At 48.0% G+C, this 17902-nt stretch overlaps 2 protein-coding genes across 2 annotated transcripts; one reads left to right on the forward strand and one right to left on the reverse strand.

Moving 5' to 3' along the window:
* Positions 1–5029: 5029 nt before the first annotated feature.
* On the reverse strand, positions 5030–6407 carry LOC139830042 (E3 ubiquitin-protein ligase PUB23-like). The gene has a single exon (XM_071821439.1). It carries the CDS (start codon positions 6314–6316, stop codon positions 5042–5044), a length of 1275 nt encoding a protein of 424 aa, XP_071677540.1. The 5' UTR covers positions 6317–6407; the 3' UTR covers positions 5030–5041.
* A 7299-nt stretch (positions 6408–13706) lies between these two features.
* LOC127334581 (E3 ubiquitin-protein ligase PUB23) lies at positions 13707–16970 on the forward strand. Its single transcript, XM_051361075.2, has 2 exons — positions 13707–14859; positions 16569–16970. Exons 1-2 carry the CDS (start codon positions 13798–13800, stop codon positions 16782–16784), a joined length of 1278 nt encoding a protein of 425 aa, XP_051217035.1. The 5' UTR covers positions 13707–13797; the 3' UTR covers positions 16785–16970.
* Positions 16971–17902: the final 932 nt, after the last annotated feature.

Consider the following 17902-nt stretch of genomic DNA (forward strand, 5'->3'; position numbering starts at 1 on the left):
AGTTTCTATTACTATCCTCAATATCATTAAAGTAACTAAAGTGGTTATGGTTCTTTTTATAGTTAACTTTGGTTATATGGATGAATGGTTTCTCACCATATAAAGTATAGAGTTTGACTCTAAGGTTTTCTTAGGTTCTTTAATTTAGGAATAAATGAAATGTAGAAGTGATAGGATTCTACTTATGATCACCAAGTGATTCACAAGTTAAGGTTGGGATATAAGCCTAGGGTTGCTTACTAGTTACCTCCCTATGATTTTATGTGGTGAATAATATCTTCTTATCCTATTAGGCTTTTACTTATCCTCACATACCTCAAGAGCATGATCAGGTATTAGACATGATCAACTTGTTCTTAATTACTCTACCTCAAGTTCTTAGGTTTATGATCATTACTCAATTTATAATGATCAAGGTTTGGCTTCCTAAGGTATTGTTCATGAACTAGGTTTCTCACTTCTTAGGTAAAGTATTGTCTTGATCAATTAGGTATAGTACTTCTTTGATACTATCATGGGTGGACATGTCTATGATAGTTTCAACAAGTTATATCCCAGAAGAATGACTGAGATAATTACTTACGGTTCTTATCAAGGAATGATGATTTAATCATTTGGATAATATGAATAGTTCTCTCCCTCAAATCCAAGTGTTGGCTCAACTATCTTGAGTGTAACACCAGGTATTGAGCTCTCTTAGATAGGAATGGTTATTCTAAGTTTGATGGTGTTCTCCTAAATCTCCTCCTTACTTTATCAATTCATGGATACGGTATTATTCTATTTGATGGTTATTTCACCACTCCAAGATGAAATGGTTTATCTCCTAATCCTTTAGTTCAAGGTTGTCCTTGATTCTTAATTAGGTAAAGCTAGGATTGGTATGAATGATCTCTCATTTGGGAAGGACTTGAATAATATCCCAAGGTTATGTTCCAAAGGTAATAATGTGATCATCATATCTAGGGTTAACATAATTGGGTTCTCTCTCTAGTGAATGTCCTAATTAATATCCTAGGGTTCTTCTTAAAGATGATGATTTGCATACATGGATGTATATCCAAGGTTTAGCTCAAAGTTGATCATTGCTTCTCTAATAAATAATATAGAACTCTCACTTCTCTAGGTTTGATGTTTAATAAATTGGAATAGAGAAGAATACATACTTCTAGAGTTGATCTCCTTTGCCCTGTTTCCAAGAATTAAGTGGAATGAATACCATGAGGTTCATGGTAGGAACATAGATTGGTTTAAGACATGTAAAAGATAAGTAAAGAATGGTTTCTCGATTTATTGTTACTTGATTGACAATTAAATGTATGTTCATATGTTATGGCAAAGAATACCATATTTTGATCTTTTATAAGATCAAGTAATTGATCCTTGATTAATATATTCTTGTGTTGGTTTTAGTTCCATTTGATCTAACCCCTTAGATCAAATCATCTTTACCCAAAACAATGTTTTAACAAAGGTCACATTGAGGTTTATAACACTTGACTTGATGAGCTACTTCAATTCCATCAAGGTCAAGTGAAACTTCAGTTACTGTGACTGTTTTACTTTAAAGTGCGAAAATTCCCCGGATTTTCTATGCATGAATGCAATGCACACATCTGTTTCCTCTATTTTTGTAACCCCAAATCCTGGGATATTACACGTTGCCAGCGGCGCGTCCAGATCCGAGTTATGCCCATCCGAGTTCCTCCGGTAAACCTCCATGGCCCTATCAAACTAACCAAAGGAAGCAGAATCATTTCATCAAACATAATGTAGGCGCTACAGATTATGGAAGAAAGAGTCATACCAGTTGGGAGACGTCGGCGCCGCTGTCGGCTCTGGTCACTAAGTCGTGATGGTATCCATGGAAGGAGTTCACCGACGCCTGGATGATGGCCCATCGCGTCGACATTTCCTTTTGGCTCCTCTTCATTGTCACTTTGTTGTAGTCGCTCTTGATGAGCTTGCGCTCATCGAACTCGGCATTGATCCTCGCCCAATACTTCCCGTATTTTTGGTTGGCGCCGATGATGGAGTCATGGCTCACCGTCGCCCACGACTCGCACAGACAAAGATCCTCCAAAACCGTCCACTTGGGGCCTCGTGTGCCCGACGCCTTCTTCTTCTTTTTCTTCTTCACGCCGTCCGTGTCTACCTCCACGAGATCATCATCACCGGCACCCTCCTTGTCCTCTTCCTCATCGTCGTCGTCGTCCTCGTCCTCGTCCTCCACCTCCTCCTCTTCATCGTCCTCCTCGTCCTCACCCCCGCCCTCTTCCTCAGCACCCTCAGCACCGGCGCCGTCGAATTCGAGCGGGCCCCTGCGGCCAGTGAAAGGGTCGCCGTCCGGACCGGGTCCTGGCTCGCCCTGCTCGTACGCCAGGGAGTAGAGGTTGTTGGGGTTGAAGCCGCCATGCGGCAGCGCATCATGGTAGTGGGGCGACAAGTTAGGCGTCACGCACCCGGGAGTGGCGGAGGGGCCGTAGAAGGCGGATGACGACGGAGAGAACACTCCCGGAACGTACGCCGGCGCGTTCGTATTCCATGGGCTCGCGTTGGTGGCGGCGAGACACCCGTGCTGGCGCGCCGCCAGAGCCTTCTTCTCCTGCTCCGCCGCCCTCCGTCCTTTCCGCTCCGCCGTCGCCATCCTCCGTCGTAGACAATCTTGCTGCCATTGATCTTCGGTCCATCCTTCCGGCTTCTTCTTCGGAGACGGCGCCTTCTGCGGCTTCGCGAACGGCGCTTTCGCCCCTTTCTTCGCATTGCCCGGCGGCTTCTTGGCCGCTTTCTTGGCCATCTTTTTGGGGGCTGTCGGCGGCGCCATGGAATGGGGAGAGGGTAGCGGCGGCGGGTGGACAGTGGGAGGGAGAAACAAATCGGCGGGATAGGAGAAATGAATCGGCAGCGGGATATGTGTTGGGAGGCCAGAAATGCGCGGCGGGATAGGCGCGATATGGCGGGAGGGGCGGGATTTGGCGGGAGTGGGAGACGACTTTTCACTGAGCCGCTGACGCGTCGGGCCCGCATCGCTTCGCCTCGCTTTTCGTTGTGTCCGGCATGCCGGAGCGTCCCCTGTGGGGCGAGGACGGACTCGAGGCGCCGGACACCGTATCGGGGCGCGCCGAACAAAATGGGCTTTGGGGGACGCGGCTAGAACAGTTTTTTGGTCCGGCGCGCTTCAAATTCCTTTGGGGACGCTTTGAAGGACGCTCTTATGATGTACTCCGTACTCCGTATCACTTCGTTTCCGGACGTGCCATTTTCTCCATAAGTCATGGGATCATCATCCGCATGGTCATAGCCGCTATGTGTCCGTGTTCGTGAGAGTTCTAGACTTCTAACACGATAGCTCCCACACCTCCGCCATGGTCTGACACAAGGTCATGGCCATTAAACACATGCATAACGCATGGAATGTATCTCCCCGTTCTCGCACATTTTTTGACAAAGCAAATATATTAGTATTACCAATTACGTTAGCCTCCGCAACAACAAAATGTCAAAAGATATCACGGATGCATACAACCAAAAAATAAAAATAAAAACCAAAGTGGACAATTCCTTGCAGCTAGAGCGCAAACCACCCCAAAAACAACATCTAGTATCTAAAAACGATGCCTCCAAGGAGAAAATAGTGCACCAACGACGTCGTAGTCCGATTAAAGATCTTAGATTTTCACCAGGGGTGGACCTAGAATACAATTTGAGAGGGGGCAAATATGTGCTAAATAGGGAAAATCAATTTGCTAAGTGGGAGTAAATCACATTCTATGCTTGGCATCACAAGGGAACTCAAATGTTGAGTGGGCGGCTGCCTCCATTGGCTACACGCTAGATCCACCATGGTTTTCATCCCTAGACACTACGGGAAAAGGAGGCATAGCTGTGCGGCCAATTGCACGGCAAAGGCGTCTAAATGCACGGTAAAACCTTTGCCGTGCGCTCAAAACATGGCCGGCAACGTCCAGACGCTTTGCCGTGCAGCATTTCATTGTCGTGCGGCCTGCAGGGTCTTTGCCGTGATGTGTTTCTTTGCCGTGCGTTCTGCTCAGACTTTGCCGTGCGTACGTTCTTTGCCGTGCGCCACTGCTGAGTATGCCGTGCTATTTTTCACTGCCGTGCGCTGCTCTAAATCTTTGCTGTGCGACTTGTGTTTGCCGTGCGTGATGTTTGCTGCGCACGGCAAAGATTTCTTTACCGTGCAGAGGCTCACGGCAATGATTGTCTGCACGGCAACGACAAATTTTCCCGTAGTGAGAGAAAGTCCGCGCTCTCAAAATAATGCTTTCAACCAGTTTAATGTTAGGTACAATAAATTAAGGTCTGACGTTGGGTTCCACCCTGAAAGATAAGACTTTGTTCTCCTCCAGTGCTGCCACCCTCACACGCCGAGGACACTTCTGCAAATAATGAATCACCGGTCGAAGTATTCATCGCCTCGAAGACTCGGTCCGTCCTTACCATTCCTCCAATCGTAGCTGCCATGACATTCTCTGCCATTATCACCCCATGAAAATCGAAACATCAACATGTCTCATGATGTCAACGGACAACGGAGCTTTGCGCCACACCCTCCTCATGCCGCACGGACTGATAATAAGGGTGTGCACGACCGGATCCCATCTAAGCGTTCCGTAACTCGTCAACGACCAGATCAAGTAGGACATCAATCACCATCTTTGCGGGAGAAGAACCCTAGGATCGCCTCCTTATTCAAAACCATCAGACCCCCACACCGCCGGTCAGATGAGCGAACGAGAACACAACTGTGGCTCTCGTGTAGCAGAAGTGAACACATGGCAACATCAAATAATCACTTGATTTAGACGTAGGAAAGCCTTCATGATTTATTCCAGAAAATGTACACCGGGTCTGATAATAGTCTAATTAATGAAGAAACAACATGAATTTGTATGTTCAAATTACAACCAATTAATCAGTTTGAAGAATGTGCGATGCCACATTGTGCAGATAATTACAACGACCAAGTTAAAGAGAGCAATTTGCTCGTCGTAGATATGATCTAGGCGTGATCAAATCATCAGGAAGGGTAATGCGCCTTCAAGTGTGGCTGCAGGCACGGCGAGTTCTTCCAAACCCTAGCGTGCGTCGTGAGCAGCTCCTTGGCCTTGGCCCTGGCCCGCTCGCCGGAGTCCACCTGCAGAAGAAGCAGCAGCTTCGCCACCACCCCGACGGCCAGCATCTCCTGAAGCACGGCCGGCGTCGGGGAGTGCTTGGCCACGGTGTGGAGAGCGCGCACCGCGCTCTCGGTGGTGGCCGGCGACACCCTCATAGCCTTCTTGGACACCACGGCCAGCCCGGCCGGATGCGCCACCAGCTCGGACCGCCCCTCCGCGCACCCGCAGAGGTGGTCGATAGCCACCACCGCCAGCTCGGCCGAGTGCCGGCTGGCCTCGTCGAGGAGCAGCTCCACGAGGACGGTCATCGCGCCGGCCTCCACGGCCTTGACGCGATTCCTGCCCCACGGGCAGAGCCGGCACAGCACGTGCAGCGCCGCCTTCACGGCCTTGGCGGACACCCTGTCGGACACGACGCGCACCACCTCCTGGACCACGTCGGGTCGCACCGCCATCAGCCGCGCCGGCTCCATCACCGACACCATCGCCTTGAGCAGCAGGACGGCGTACGTGCGTGAGCGGTAGCTCGGCCGCCGCAGCACGTGCAGGACGGTGTCCAGGAAAGCGCCGTTATTTCTCTCTAGGATCTGGAGCAGGCTCTTCTTGGAGGGCTTGAGCGAGTAGATGACGCTCAGGGCGTCCTCCTCCGGCGGGCTCGTGGACGTCGGGGAATCCAGCGATAGTTCGAGCAAGTCTTCAACCGACCTTGAGGCGGCGCAGTGGTGCCTGACGACGGAGACGAGGAAGTCGACGGCGCCAGGCGTGGCTTCGACGCAGCGCTTGTTGCGGTCGCTCTCGGCGGCGATGGCCTTGATCTCCCTGAGCGCTGCCAGCTCCTGGCGCCGGCCCGCGCCGCGCGCCTCGTCGACGAGCGTGGCGACGCGGCAGGCGTCGACAGGGGCGCGCGGGGTGGGGAAGCGCTCGACCTCGTGCAGGGCGCACCAGGCCTGGATGAGGCGGCGGAGGGTGTGGTTGGGCGTGGCGTCGCGGTCCTCGGGCGCGAGCTTGCGCTGCGTGACTGGGCAGGTGACGTGGTGGGCGGCGTCGAAGAGCCAGCGCTCGATGCTGGCGCGGTCGTAGGTGATGCCGGTGGCGAGCGTGACCGGGTCTCGCATGATCTCCAGCGAGATCGGGCAGAGGAAGTAGGGCGGCACCTCCACCGACGACCCTTCCTCCATTGCTGTCGGGTTGGAGAGAAGTCTACCTGCCGAGAGATTGCAAGTGCCCTTGGAGAGTTGGAGATTGAGTTTAGAAGCTAGCTGAGACGAATGAAGATTGACGAAGTTGTTGGAGTTGAAGAAATGGGAGAGATGCCCGTTTTATAGTGGAGCCTGAAGCGAAGAAGTCCGCGCGTGTTAAATGATAATTAAGTAATCCAACACTCAGATTAACGTGATGAATTCCTGGGAGTTGAGCTAGCTTGCCCCCGCTGACCATGGAGAGGAGAGCGGCTCCACGTTTTGACTTTCGAATTGATCCTTGCTCTATTCTCATCCCTTTGCTTGGTCTTTCACTTTTCTTCGGCAGTACCAGTAGCCTCTCGCTCGCGGCCGCAGGGTCGATCTAGTATTAGCAAAGGTAAGTTCGCTCACGAGTCGCGATCGCCTTATTTTTCTTCCTCTCTCAGATCGCGCGCATCGATCAGTTGGCTGATTAGCTATTGTACACAACAAAGGACCGCGTAAACATGCATGCAAACAGCCACGAATTCAGAAACACCACGAGTGGATGCACCTTGATGGATGCTATCAGCACGCGGAAAAGAATGACATTTATTTGCATTAGCTTAGCTAGCTAGTACACGCAAAGAATATACTACCTCTATCAATAAATAGAGTATCCAAATACGTTTAGATTTAGACAAACCTTCGGATGTCCATTCATGAACGGAGTATGTGATTAGTCGATATTTATTTTTAGACAAAGTGCATGCTCACCTACTTGGACAAAACCAAGAAATCCTAAGATTTTTTTCTCTACAAAATAGAATTTCCTAGCCAATTAATAACCAACTAATTTATAAATCCAATTTTGTTTACATGTCCTGCACTCTTTTCTCGACTTCCACACTAGGTATCATCGGGAAATAAATAAAACAATAGCTCTCATGTACAGTGATATGGGCATACCTTACCCACTATTAACATGACATGATGTGGCTCAATGAAAGGCCCATGAAGCCCATGGCACAACAAGTAATCGAAGCCCCGGAACCTGGCGTGCAACGCAAGGACAAGCTCATACAGGGATAGTCGAACATGTAACCGACCTAGAGTCCTGAGACCCAGCCTCCTATATAAGGATCGGGAGGGGTCGATGGGGAGGACGATTCCACAACACGCGATCTAGAGCACACTATAACCATCATGGCAGCCTTGTAACACTAATCATCATCAGTCAAGAGAAAACAAGAATCACATAGGGTTTTCCCTCCGGGAGCCTGAAGCTAGGTAAATGATGTCCCGTGTGTTGTTTTGTTTGCACGCTGACAAATAAACTAGCACATCGTCTTCCCTAAAACCAAAGTCCATAATTCATGGGCATTGACGTGGTACCCCCACGTCAATTGATGCCGTATGTGGAAAGCTTGTGCAATGCAGTCATGGCTTTTGCAGTTCCAACCTTCAAGATCTACGACTAGGCGATCCAGGAGGAATCGATCTACTTCGGTACATGTTTAGTGATTCATTCGGGATCATAGCACAATCATCTAGCTTAAGGATTTGATCTGTATTTACTTAAAAACTGATGTTGCTTGCGGCTGTGAGGACAATGGTTGGACCATTAGGCTCTTGTCACCTCTGGCTTTAGGGGCAAGGGTATTTACGGATGTGCTACTCACAAATCTCTTATCTCTATTTTATTTGTTACACATTTATATGTATGCATAGCTGCAGGTGAAACCTTAACCTTGGCCTATTTCCATCATTGAACACAATCCCCTTAAAAGTAAACTAGATAAGTCCGGTAAACTGAAGATAAAATACACTAGCAAGTCTTGTAGACGTTTACTTCATAACCATTTAGTAGTGCTTCCCAAGGTTCGATTAAACCTAGGTGTTCTAGGGAAAAAGCTTACCATATTACAATCCGTAATCCAGATCGAAGGTATCATTTATGTCGGGACCCATGAACTAATTGCTATGATGGGATATTTATGTCTTAATGATTTTGATACTTGCTATGATAATTGCTCTAGGGCCCATCATAAGGGGTGTATTTTCTCATATCTATGGCTGCAGCTAATTTAGGCTCCGCCCCTAAGGAAATGAAACTTGACAAGATATTCACCATGTTGTGTAGAAATCTAAATGCTAGTAAATCCATGTCGCGCTCGGGAACACTTGTCACATATAAGTTCACACACACTTGAGCTTGTCCTCTTGCTGCATAGAGGATTGGATTTTCTTTTATTGTGAGCATTTACATATTGCTATTTACTTTCAATACTTAATTTTATTGCAAACTAGCACATGGACCCTCGCAAATGCGAGGGCATCACCTTTATTACTTTAAAAGTGACTATTATTTGCTTTTATATTCTACAATCACTTTCAATTTAATTTATTTCCTTCGTCATTAAAATATACACTATGTTTAGATATGGACACATTCATAAATGATTGATTTTGAAAAAAATTACCTAACTACATTTCCAAGAAATACAAATAATAACTATGCAAACTTTTTTATGGCAACAATTTATTATTTTACCGTGAATTTGCATTCAATATATACGACCAGAATTTTTTGAGAAATATTTGAATTGCTGACTCAATTTTTTGAGAAATGTTATAATTTTAATTTACAGTTACTGACTCGTTGAGGTTTATTTTTTACAGTCATTTTACATTAATTTTTATTATTGCATAAAAATAATTCATTCGAACAATTTAACGAAACAAATTTTTATGTCAACAAATTATTATTTTATGTGAAACATATTAAACTTATGGATCATTTATATATTGTGTGACAACCTGAGATATATCCGTGATGTGTCGTGATAGTGCAGTTAATATATACATTTGAATCTTCTTGTACATAGAAGGAAGAAATAAAGCTCGTGTTGATATAATATATATAACCGAACATTTGTTTGAATATTTATTTAATCTTGTTCACTCGTTGAGGTTTTTTTTGTACAACCATGATTAGGTTTTTTGTCTTACTAAATATTATTATACACGTTAACATGAGATATTTCATCGGGGCACATAAACTTAGATCTGTAAGTAGGCAGGTTGGTAATTCTTCCTCTCTCTCTCTCGCATATGTTTGTTGCTTGCGTACATATAAAGGACTCTAGCTGAATCAATAAAGTCCAATATATGAACAATATATGTGACTTGTTGGACGTACCTGTCAAACATGACCACAATGTATGGCTAGTTCATGTTACCTAAAATCTTCAAATCTTAGTCACTAAAAATGTAGATATTACAACCAAAATTATTCTACCTTTTTTTTTACCGACCTACGATTTAATACTCTCTTTTTTCGGACATGAACCTGTTGATGCAGCCAGACATAAAGAAACGGGCTCTATCCATACGATCAAATCTCTCTTTTTTTACTTTTTATTTAACATCCCATACGTATCCCTTCATGTTAGCAAGCCATGAACTTTGGACTCGACCATTCAACCATTGAAGTGGTTTAGAAGAGTCCACTTTTTCATTATTGCCGCAACACGATTTGTGTTCCATTTTTTTTTGTGGCTCATGAACCTTTTTTTACGGCCGGCCGGCCGGGAAACACACGTATAAAATCTATTCATAGGATACGTATCGATGGATCCAATGAGAAAAAAATAAAAATGAATTATTTGAGGTGTGGGGCCTGCCAGGACATGTGTCTCTCATCTATTGGACCTGCATAATAATACGTGCAGGGCTTTCTCCTGGTTGGCTCTCCCGGGGACAGGAGAGCCGAACCAGGAGAGCCCTGCACGTATTATTATGCAGGTCCAATAGATGAGAGACACATGTCCTGGCAGGCCCCACACCTCAAATAATTCATTTTTATTTTTTTCTCATTGGATCCATCGATACGTATCCTATGAATAGATTTTATACGTGTGTTTCCCGGCCGGCCGGCCGTAAAAAAAGGTTCATGAGCCACAAAAAAAAATGGAACACAAATCGTGTTGCGGCAAAAAAGAAAAAGTGGACTCTTCTAAACCACTTCAATGGTTGAATGGTCGAGTCCAAAGTTCATGGCTTGCTAACATGAAGGGATACGTATGGGATGTTAAATAAAAAGTAAAAAAAGAGAGATTTGATCGTATGGATAGAGCCCGTTTCTTTATGTCTGGCTGCATCAACAGGTTCATGTCCGAAAAAAGAGAGTATTAAATCGTAGGTCGGTAAAAAAAAAGGTAGAATAATTTTGGTTGTAATATCTACATTTTTAGTGACTAAGATTTGAAGATTTTAGGTAACATGAACTAGCCATACATTGTGGTCATGTTTGACAGGTACGTCCAACAAGTCACATATATTGTTCATATATTGGACTTTATTGATTCAGCTAGAGTCCTTTATATGTACGCAAGCAACAAACATATGCGAGAGAGAGAGAGGAAGAATTACCAACCTGCCTACTTACAGATCTAAGTTTATGTGCCCCGATGAAATATCTCATGTTAACGTGTATAATAATATTTAGTAAGACAAAAAACCTAATCATGGTTGTACAAAAAAACCTCAACGAGTGAACAAGATTAAATAAATATTCAAACAAATGTTCGGTTATATATATTATATCAACACGAGCTTTATTTCTTCCTTCTATGTACAAGAAGATTCAAATGTATATATTAACTGCACTATCACGACACATCACGGATATATCTCAGGTTGTCACACAATATATAAATGATCCATAAGTTTAATATGTTTCACATAAAATAATAATTTGTTGACATAAAAATTTGTTTCGTTAAATTGTTCGAATGAATTATTTTTATGCAATAATAAAAATTAATGTAAAATGACTGTAAAAAATAAACCTCAACGAGTCAGTAACTGTAAATTAAAATTATAACATTTCTCAAAAAATTGAGTCAGCAATTCAAATATTTCTCAAAAAATTCTGGTCGTATATATTGAATGCAAATTCACGGTAAAATAATAAATTGTTGCCATAAAAAAGTTTGCATAGTTATTATTTGTATTTCTTGGAAATGTAGTTAGGTAATTTTTTTCAAAATCAATCATTTATGAATGTGTCCATATCTAAACATAGTGTATATTTTAATGACGAAGGAAATAAATTAAATTGAAAGTGATTGTAGAATATAAAAGCAAATAATAGTCACTTTTAAAGTAATAAAGGTGATGCCCTCGCATTTGCGAGGGTCCATGTGCTAGTTTGCAATAAAATTAAGTATTGAAAGTAAATAGCAATATGTAAATGCTCACAATAAAAGAAAATCCAATCCTCTATGCAGCAAGAGGACAAGCTCAAGTGTGTGTGAACTTATATGTGACAAGTGTTCCCGAGCGCGACATGGATTTACTAGCATTTAGATTTCTACACAACATGGTGAATATCTTGTCAAGTTTCATTTCCTTAGGGGCGGAGCCTAAATTAGCTGCAGCCATAGATATGAGAAAATACACCCCTTATGATGGGCCCTAGAGCAATTATCATAGCAAGTATCAAAATCATTAAGACATAAATATCCCATCATAGCAATTAGTTCATGGGTCCCGACATAAATGATACCTTCGATCTGGATTACGGATTGTAATATGGTAAGCTTTTTCCCTAGAACACCTAGGTTTAATCGAACCTTGGGAAGCACTACTAAATGGTTATGAAGTAAACGTCTACAAGACTTGCTAGTGTATTTTATCTTCAGTTTACCGGACTTATCTAGTTTACTTTTAAGGGGATTGTGTTCAATGATGGAAATAGGCCAAGGTTAAGGTTTCACCTGCAGCTATGCATACATATAAATGTGTAACAAATAAAATAGAGATAAGAGATTTGTGAGTAGCACATCCGTAAATACCCTTGCCCCTAAAGCCAGAGGTGACAAGAGCCTAATGGTCCAACCATTGTCCTCACAGCCGCAAGCAACATCAGTTTTTAAGTAAATACAGATCAAATCCTTAAGCTAGATGATTGTGCTATGATCCCGAATGAATCACTAAACATGTACCGAAGTAGATCGATTCCTCCTGGATCGCCTAGTCGTAGATCTTGAAGGTTGGAACTGCAAAAGCCATGACTGCATTGCACAAGCTTTCCACATACGGCATCAATTGACGTGGGGGTACCACGTCAATGCCCATGAATTATGGACTTTGGTTTTAGGGAAGACGATGTGCTAGTTTATTTGTCAGCGTGCAAACAAAACAACACACGGGACATCATTTACCTAGCTTCGTGCTGGAGGGAAAACCCTATGTGATTCTTGTTTTCTCTTGACTGATGATGATTAGTGTTACAAGGCTGCCATGATGGTTATAGTGTGCTCTAGATCGCGTGTTGTGGAATCGTCCTCCCCATCGACCCCTCCCGATCCTTATATAGGAGGCTGGGTCTCAGGACTCTAGGTCGGTTACATGTTCGACTATCCCTGTATGAGCTTGTCCTTGCGTTGCACGCCAGGTTCCGGGGCTTCGATTACTTGTTGTGCCATGGGCTTCATGGGCCTTTCATTGAGCCACATCATGTCATGTTAATAGTGGGTAAGGTATGCCCATATCACTGTACATGAGAGCTATTGTTTTATTTATTTCCCGATGATACCTAGTGTGGAAGTCGAGAAAAGAGTGCAGGACATGTAAACAAAATTGGATTTATAAATTAGTTGGTTATTAATTGGCTAGGAAATTCTATTTTGTAGAGAAAAAAATCTTAGGATTTCTTGGTTTTGTCCAAGTAGGTGAGCATGCACTTTGTCTAAAAATAAATATCGACTAATCACATACTCCGTTCATGAATGGACATCCGAAGGTTTGTCTAAATCTAAACGTATTTGGATACTCTATTTATTGATAGAGGTAGTATATTCTTTGCGTGTACTAGCTAGCTAAGCTAATGCAAATAAATGTCATTCTTTTCCGCGTGCTGATAGCATCCATCAAGGTGCATCCACTCGTGGTGTTTCTGAATTCGTGGCTGTTTGCATGCATGTTTACGCGGTCCTTTGTTGTGTACAATAGCTAATCAGCCAACTGATCGATGCGCGCGATCTGAGAGAGGAAGAAAAATAAGGCGATCGCGACTCGTGAGCGAACTTACCTTTGCTAATACTAGATCGACCCTGCGGCCGCGAGCGAGAGGCTACTGGTACTGCCGAAGAAAAGTGAAAGACCAAGCAAAGGGATGAGAATAGAGCAAGGATCAATTCGAAAGTCAAAACGTGGAGCCGCTCTCCTCTCCATGGTCAGCGGGGGCAAGCTAGCTCAACTCCCAGGAATTCATCACGTTAATCTGAGTGTTGGATTACTTAATTATCATTTAACACGCGCGGACTTCTTCGCTTCAGGCTCCACTATAAAACGGGCATCTCTCCCATTTCTTCAACTCCAACAACTTCGTCAATCTTCATTCGTCTCAGCTAGCTTCTAAACTCAATCTCCAACTCTCCAAGGGCACTTGCAATCTCTCGGCAGGTAGACTTCTCTCCAACCCGACAGCAATGGAGGAAGGGTCGTCGGTGGAGGTGCCGCCCTACTTCCTCTGCCCGATCTCGCTGGAGATCATGCGAGACCCGGTCACGCTCGCCACCGGCATCACCTACGACCGCGCCAGCATCGAGCGCTGGCTCTTCGACGCCGCCCACCACGTCACCTGCCCAGTCACGCAGCGCAAGCTCGCGCCCGAGGACCGCGACGCCACGCCCAACCACACCCTCCGCCGCCTCATCCAGGCCTGGTGCGCCCTGCACGAGGTCGAGCGCTTCCCCACCCCGCGCGCCCCTGTCGACGCCTGCCGCGTCGCCACGCTCGTCGACGAGGCGCGCGGCGCGGGCCGGCGCCAGGAGCTGGCAGCGCTCAGGGAGATCAAGGCCATCGCCGCCGAGAGCGACCGCAACAAGCGCTGCGTCGAAGCCACGCCTGGCGCCGTCGACTTCCTCGTCTCCGTCGTCAGGCACCACTGCGCCGCCTCAAGGTCGGTTGAAGACTTGCTCGAACTATCGCTGGATTCCCCGACGTCCACGAGCCCGCCGGAGGAGGACGCCCTGAGCGTCATCTACTCGCTCAAGCCCTCCAAGAAGAGCCTGCTCCAGATCCTAGAGAGAAATAACGGCGCTTTCCTGGACACCGTCCTGCACGTGCTGCGGCGGCCGAGCTACCGCTCACGCACGTACGCCGTCCTGCTGCTCAAGGCGATGGTGTCGGTGATGGAGCCGGCGCGGCTGATGGCGGTGCGACCCGACGTGGTCCAGGAGGTGGTGCGCGTCGTGTCCGACAGGGTGTCCGCCAAGGCCGTGAAGGCGGCGCTGCACGTGCTGTGCCGGCTCTGCCCGTGGGGCAGGAATCGCGTCAAGGCCGTGGAGGCCGGCGCGATGACCGTCCTCGTGGAGCTGCTCCTCGACGAGGCCAGCCGGCACTCGGCCGAGCTGGCGGTGGTGGCTATCGACCACCTCTGCGGGTGCGCGGAGGGGCGGTCCGAGCTGGTGGCGCATCCGGCCGGGCTGGCCGTGGTGTCCAAGAAGGCTATGAGGGTGTCGCCGGCCACCACCGAGAGCGCGGTGCGCGTGTTAGCATAAGCCGTTGTATGGCGACGGCGACATGACGCAGCTAGCGGGCGCAGCGGAAGCATGACGACGCCCAGGTCTCGCGGAGGAGCAGCGGGCTCACGAACGAGGAAGACCGGATCGTGAAGCGTTTGTGCGCGGGGCGATCGGTGAGTGCGTTGAGTCAGTTTGTACCGTTGTAGCTAGCTGCATGTCGTGTGTGCATGATCCACTAGGATAGGTGAGTGCTGTTAGTGGTGTGAGTGCATGGGGTGCGTGGGTGCTGCGCCACCGGACGGCTATAAAGCCAGCCATGTATTGATCGTTTGAGTAAGGGGAGTTGCAGCAATGTAGCCAGCTGAATAGAAAAGATTCGGGCGTCTGTGCGCCCGCGGCGGCGCTCCGTGCGCCGGCCCGTGAAAAATTCTGTGCTGTGTCTCCACTCCTTCTTCTACCTTCGTCTGTGCGAGAGAGAGAGAGAGAGCACCGGCGTTTGTCGCCGGAGGGGCTGGTTCGGCGTGTGTCGCCGAGGCCAGCCCCAACATGTGGTATCAGAGCCTCGTGCTCGGGCCGTGGCGCGGCGAGGCTGCGGCGGATGCGGCGCGGCGGCGGCGGCCGTGGCCGTGGCGGAGGTGAAGCCGTTCGTGCGGCAAGGTGAAGGCGGCTCGGGCGGCCGCGTCGTCGCGTCGGAGCGCGACATGGGCGCGAGCCGAGGGTGCGCGGATCACCGGAGGAGCAAGGCGACAAGATCGCGTCCTGGGCACGCAGGGCCGGCCGTGCCGATCGCGTTGGTGCGCGAGGAGGACACGAGCTGGGGCGTGCTGGAGCGCGGCGACGATCGCCGAGGAAGGAGAAGACATGGTCCAGCCGCGCGGCCGGCCGTGGCGATCGCGTCTGAGCGCGTCATGCGCGAGCTGGGGAGTGCTGGTCATGGGGCGAGTGGGTGCGTGTGTGCGCGGCCGTGGCGACGTATGTGCGAGCCACGGCTATCAATCCCCACTCCCTGTAATCTCCATTGGCAACTCCAGGAGGTCGAGCTCGGGTTGCAGAATTAGTAAGAGGCGTATGTGCGCCAGGGCGTTTGTGCGCCGGGAAGAGAAGCTGCGGCGTGTGTCGCCGGAGATGAAGAAGGGCGTTCCCCGCGTCGACGAGGAGCGGGCGTCCTGTACGTCAGGATGGCGGCGCAGTCACGGCTTAGGGGGGTGAATGTTAGCATAAGCCGTTGTATGGCGACGGCGACATGACGCAGCTAGCGGGCGCAGCGGAAGCATGACGACGCCCAGGTCTCGCGGAGGAGCAGCGGGCTCACGAACGAGGAAGACCGGATCGTGAAGCGTTTGTGCGCGGGGCGATCGGTGAGTGCGTTGAGTCAGTTTGTACCGTTGTAGCTAGCTGCATGTCGTGTGTGCATGATCCACTAGGATAGGTGAGTGCTGTTAGTGGTGTGAGTGCATGGGGTGCGTGGGTGCTGCGCCACCGGACGGCTATAAAGCCAGCCATGTATTGATCGTTTGAGTAAGGGGAGTTGCAGCAATGTAGCCAGCTGAATAGAAAAGATTCGGGCGTCTGTGCGCCCGCGGCGGCGCTCCGTGCGCCGGCCCGTGAAAAATTCTGTGCTGTGTCTCCACTCCTTCTTCTACCTTCGTCTGTGCGAGAGAGAGAGAGAGAGCACCGGCGTTTGTCGCCGGAGGGGCTGGTTCGGCGTGTGTCGCCGAGGCCAGCCCCAACAGCGCGCTCTCCACACCGTGGCCAAGCACTCCCCGACGCCGGCCGTGCTTCAGGAGATGCTGGCCGTCGGGGTGGTGGCGAAGCTGCTGCTTCTTCTGCAGGTGGACTCCGGCGAGCGGGCCAGGGCCAAGGCCAAGGAGCTGCTCACGACGCACGCTAGGGTTTGGAAGAACTCGCCGTGCCTGCAGCCACACTTGAAGGCGCATTACCCTTCCTGATGATTTGATCACGCCGAGATCATATCTACGACGAGCAAATTGCTCTCTTTAACTTGGTCGTTGTAATTATCTGCACAATGTGGCATCGCACATTCTTCAAACTGATTAATTGGTTGTAATTTGAACATACAAATTCATGTTGTTTCTTCATTAATTAGACTATTATCAGACCCGGTGTACATTTTCTGGAATAAATCATGAAGGCTTTCCTACGTCTAAATCAAGTGATTATTTGATGTTGCCATGTGTTCACTTCTGCTACACGAGAGCCACAGTTGTGTTCTCGTTCGCTCATCTGACCGGCGGTGTGGGGGTCTGATGGTTTTGAATAAGGAGGCGATCCTAGGGTTCTTCTCCCGCAAAGATGGTGATTGATGTCCTACTTGATCTGGTCGTTGACGAGTTACGGAACGCTTAGATGGGATCCGGTCGTGCACACCCTTATTATCAGTCCGTGCGGCATGAGGAGGGTGTGGCGCAAAGCTCCGTTGTCCGTTGACATCATGAGACATGTTGATGTTTCGATTTTCATGGGGTGATAATGGCAGAGAATGTCATGGCAGCTACGATTGGAGGAATGGTAAGGACGGACCGAGTCTTCGAGGCGATGAATACTTCGACCGGTGATTCATTATTTGCAGAAGTGTCCTCGGCGTGTGAGGGTGGCAGCACTGGAGGAGAACAAAGTCTTATCTTTCAGGGTGGAACCCAACGTCAGACCTTAATTTATTGTACCTAACATTAAACTGGTTGAAAGCATTATTTTGAGAGCGCGGACTTTCTCTCACTACGGGAAAATTTGTCGTTGCCGTGCAGACAATCATTGCCGTGAGCCTCTGCACGGTAAAGAAATCTTTGCCGTGCGCAGCAAACATCACGCACGGCAAACACAAGTCGCACATCAAAGATTTAGAGCAGCGCACGGCAGTGAAAAATAGCACGGCATACTCAGCAGTGGCGCACGGCAAAGAACGTACGCACGGCAAAGTCTGAGCAGAACGCACGGCAAAGAAACACATCACGGCAAAGACCCTGCAGGCCGCACGACAATGAAATGCTGCACGGCAAAGCGTCTGGACGTTGCCGGCCATGTTTTGAGCGCACGGCAAAGGTTTTAC

This window comes from Lolium perenne, chromosome 6, assembly GCF_019359855.2.
Source record: "Lolium perenne isolate Kyuss_39 chromosome 6, Kyuss_2.0, whole genome shotgun sequence".
Classification (NCBI taxonomy): domain Eukaryota; kingdom Viridiplantae; phylum Streptophyta; class Magnoliopsida; order Poales; family Poaceae; genus Lolium; species Lolium perenne.

Excerpts from the sequence above, each read along its gene's own strand:
- LOC127334581 (XM_051361075.2), top strand. The coding sequence starts at position 13,798 with ATGGAGGAAGGGTCGTCGGTGGAGGTGCCGCCCTACTTCCTCTGCCCG. Across the intron at positions 14,860-16,568 it reads CCACCGAGAGCGCGGTGCGC|CGCGCTCTCCACACCGTGGC; the intron begins GTGTTAGCATAA and ends CAGCCCCAACAG.
- LOC139830042 (XM_071821439.1), bottom strand. The coding sequence starts at position 6,316 with ATGGAGGAAGGGTCGTCGGTGGAGGTGCCGCCCTACTTCCTCTGCCCG.